Genomic DNA, 1,259 nt, shown 5'->3' with positions numbered 1-1,259 from the left:
ACACACACACACACACACACACACACACACACACACACACACATACACACACAAACCCGTGGTTAAAAAATTCACATGGCTTCAGTTAGTGGGAAAAGTATCACATCCAAAGTAATAACACAAACATGGCAACCCAGAATGGCCCCAAAGGGGATTGGCACAGAACCTAGTAAGCCATTCATCATCAGGCTCATGTTGCTATAAGTCTGTACCGTGCCAGTTTTGGTGACTTTTGTGTGACTTTTGTGTGCGTAAATGCATTACATGTGTGTGTTTGAGGGCACTGCACAGTGCAGCAGAGCAGAACAGAAGCTTGAACAACATTAGGAAGGATTTGCATCTTTTAAGATCACAATCCAGTTACAGTAATGAGCAAAGCATACTCTGTGAATATGTGGATGTGACCATGCGGTAACGCTGATGTGTGAATGAACAGAAGAGACGGGAGGGGGGCAATAAGAGGTAATATTACGAGTAGACACTGAAAGGCAGGGAAACCAAGGGACCATCAAGTTACTTGTTCACGCAGAGGGATTGATGCCAAGACTTGTGTGCCAGAACTTTGATTGCTGCAATTTCAATACAGACACTCAAAGTGAAGTGGAATGTAAAGAAAGCGAGAAAAGGTTTCATGTGTGGTCGATACATGACAGATGGCATATGATTTAGCTGAGCTGTCTTGGGTGTGGCTGAGGGGTTCAGTCAAGAGGGGTACAGAAATGAAGAAAGGTAGTAAAGACATGTTGATAGTACAAATAGCACAAGGGTTCTGAGAAGAATGACTGTATATGGTTGTGTTGTCACAAAATAAATATATGCTGTTTTATCACCCTGAAGACAATGCTGGTTATCCACATTTAAGTGTATGCATGTGTGTATGGGCACTTTAATCTTACCCTCGAGATGGTGAGGGGCATGTTGAAGTCTTTTCCTCCCTGCAGCCTGAAGCCCCAGGGGGCAGGACCTATGAGAGTGACATTGTAGTTGCTGGTCATGGTTTCCTTGTTCAGTGTTGATCTGGCTCACAAGTGATGCTGATGGCCGGAATATATTATGCAGATCAAGTGACAATAAAAATATCACTAGCTTTTGATGAGGGGTAAGATTTTGATCCAAGATCTAGGAAAAGACAAGACATGAAAGACAAGCAAAAAGATTTGTTATTGTGCAGCAATGATAGATAGATAGATAGATAGATAGATAGATAGATAGATAGATAGATAGATAGATAGATAGATAGATAGATAGATAGATAGATA

The 1,259-nt window shown here is 41.5% G+C and overlaps 1 protein-coding gene across 7 annotated transcripts in view; it reads right to left on the bottom strand.

Moving 5' to 3' along the window:
- The window catches only part of pdlim5a (PDZ and LIM domain 5a), a 65,844-nt gene that overhangs the window by 57,912 nt on the left and 6,673 nt on the right, over nucleotides 1–1,259 (bottom strand). For all 7 annotated transcript variants that reach the window (XM_005916209.3, XM_005916208.2, XM_005916210.2 and 4 more), the window contains exon 2: nucleotides 897–1,119. In XM_005916209.3, the coding sequence (XP_005916271.1) occupies nucleotides 897–995 (99 nt within the window). In that variant the 5' untranslated portion in view covers nucleotides 996–1,119. The remainder of the gene's footprint in view (nucleotides 1–896; nucleotides 1,120–1,259) is intronic.

Source organism: Haplochromis burtoni, unplaced genomic scaffold (genome assembly GCF_018398535.1).
Source record: "Haplochromis burtoni strain Fernald_Lab_line unplaced genomic scaffold, NCSU_Asbu1 Contig_18, whole genome shotgun sequence".
NCBI classification, from domain to species: domain Eukaryota; kingdom Metazoa; phylum Chordata; class Actinopteri; order Cichliformes; family Cichlidae; genus Haplochromis; species Haplochromis burtoni.
Note: the sequence above shows the minus strand (reverse complement) of the source record. Positions and strands in the feature narration are given on the sequence as shown.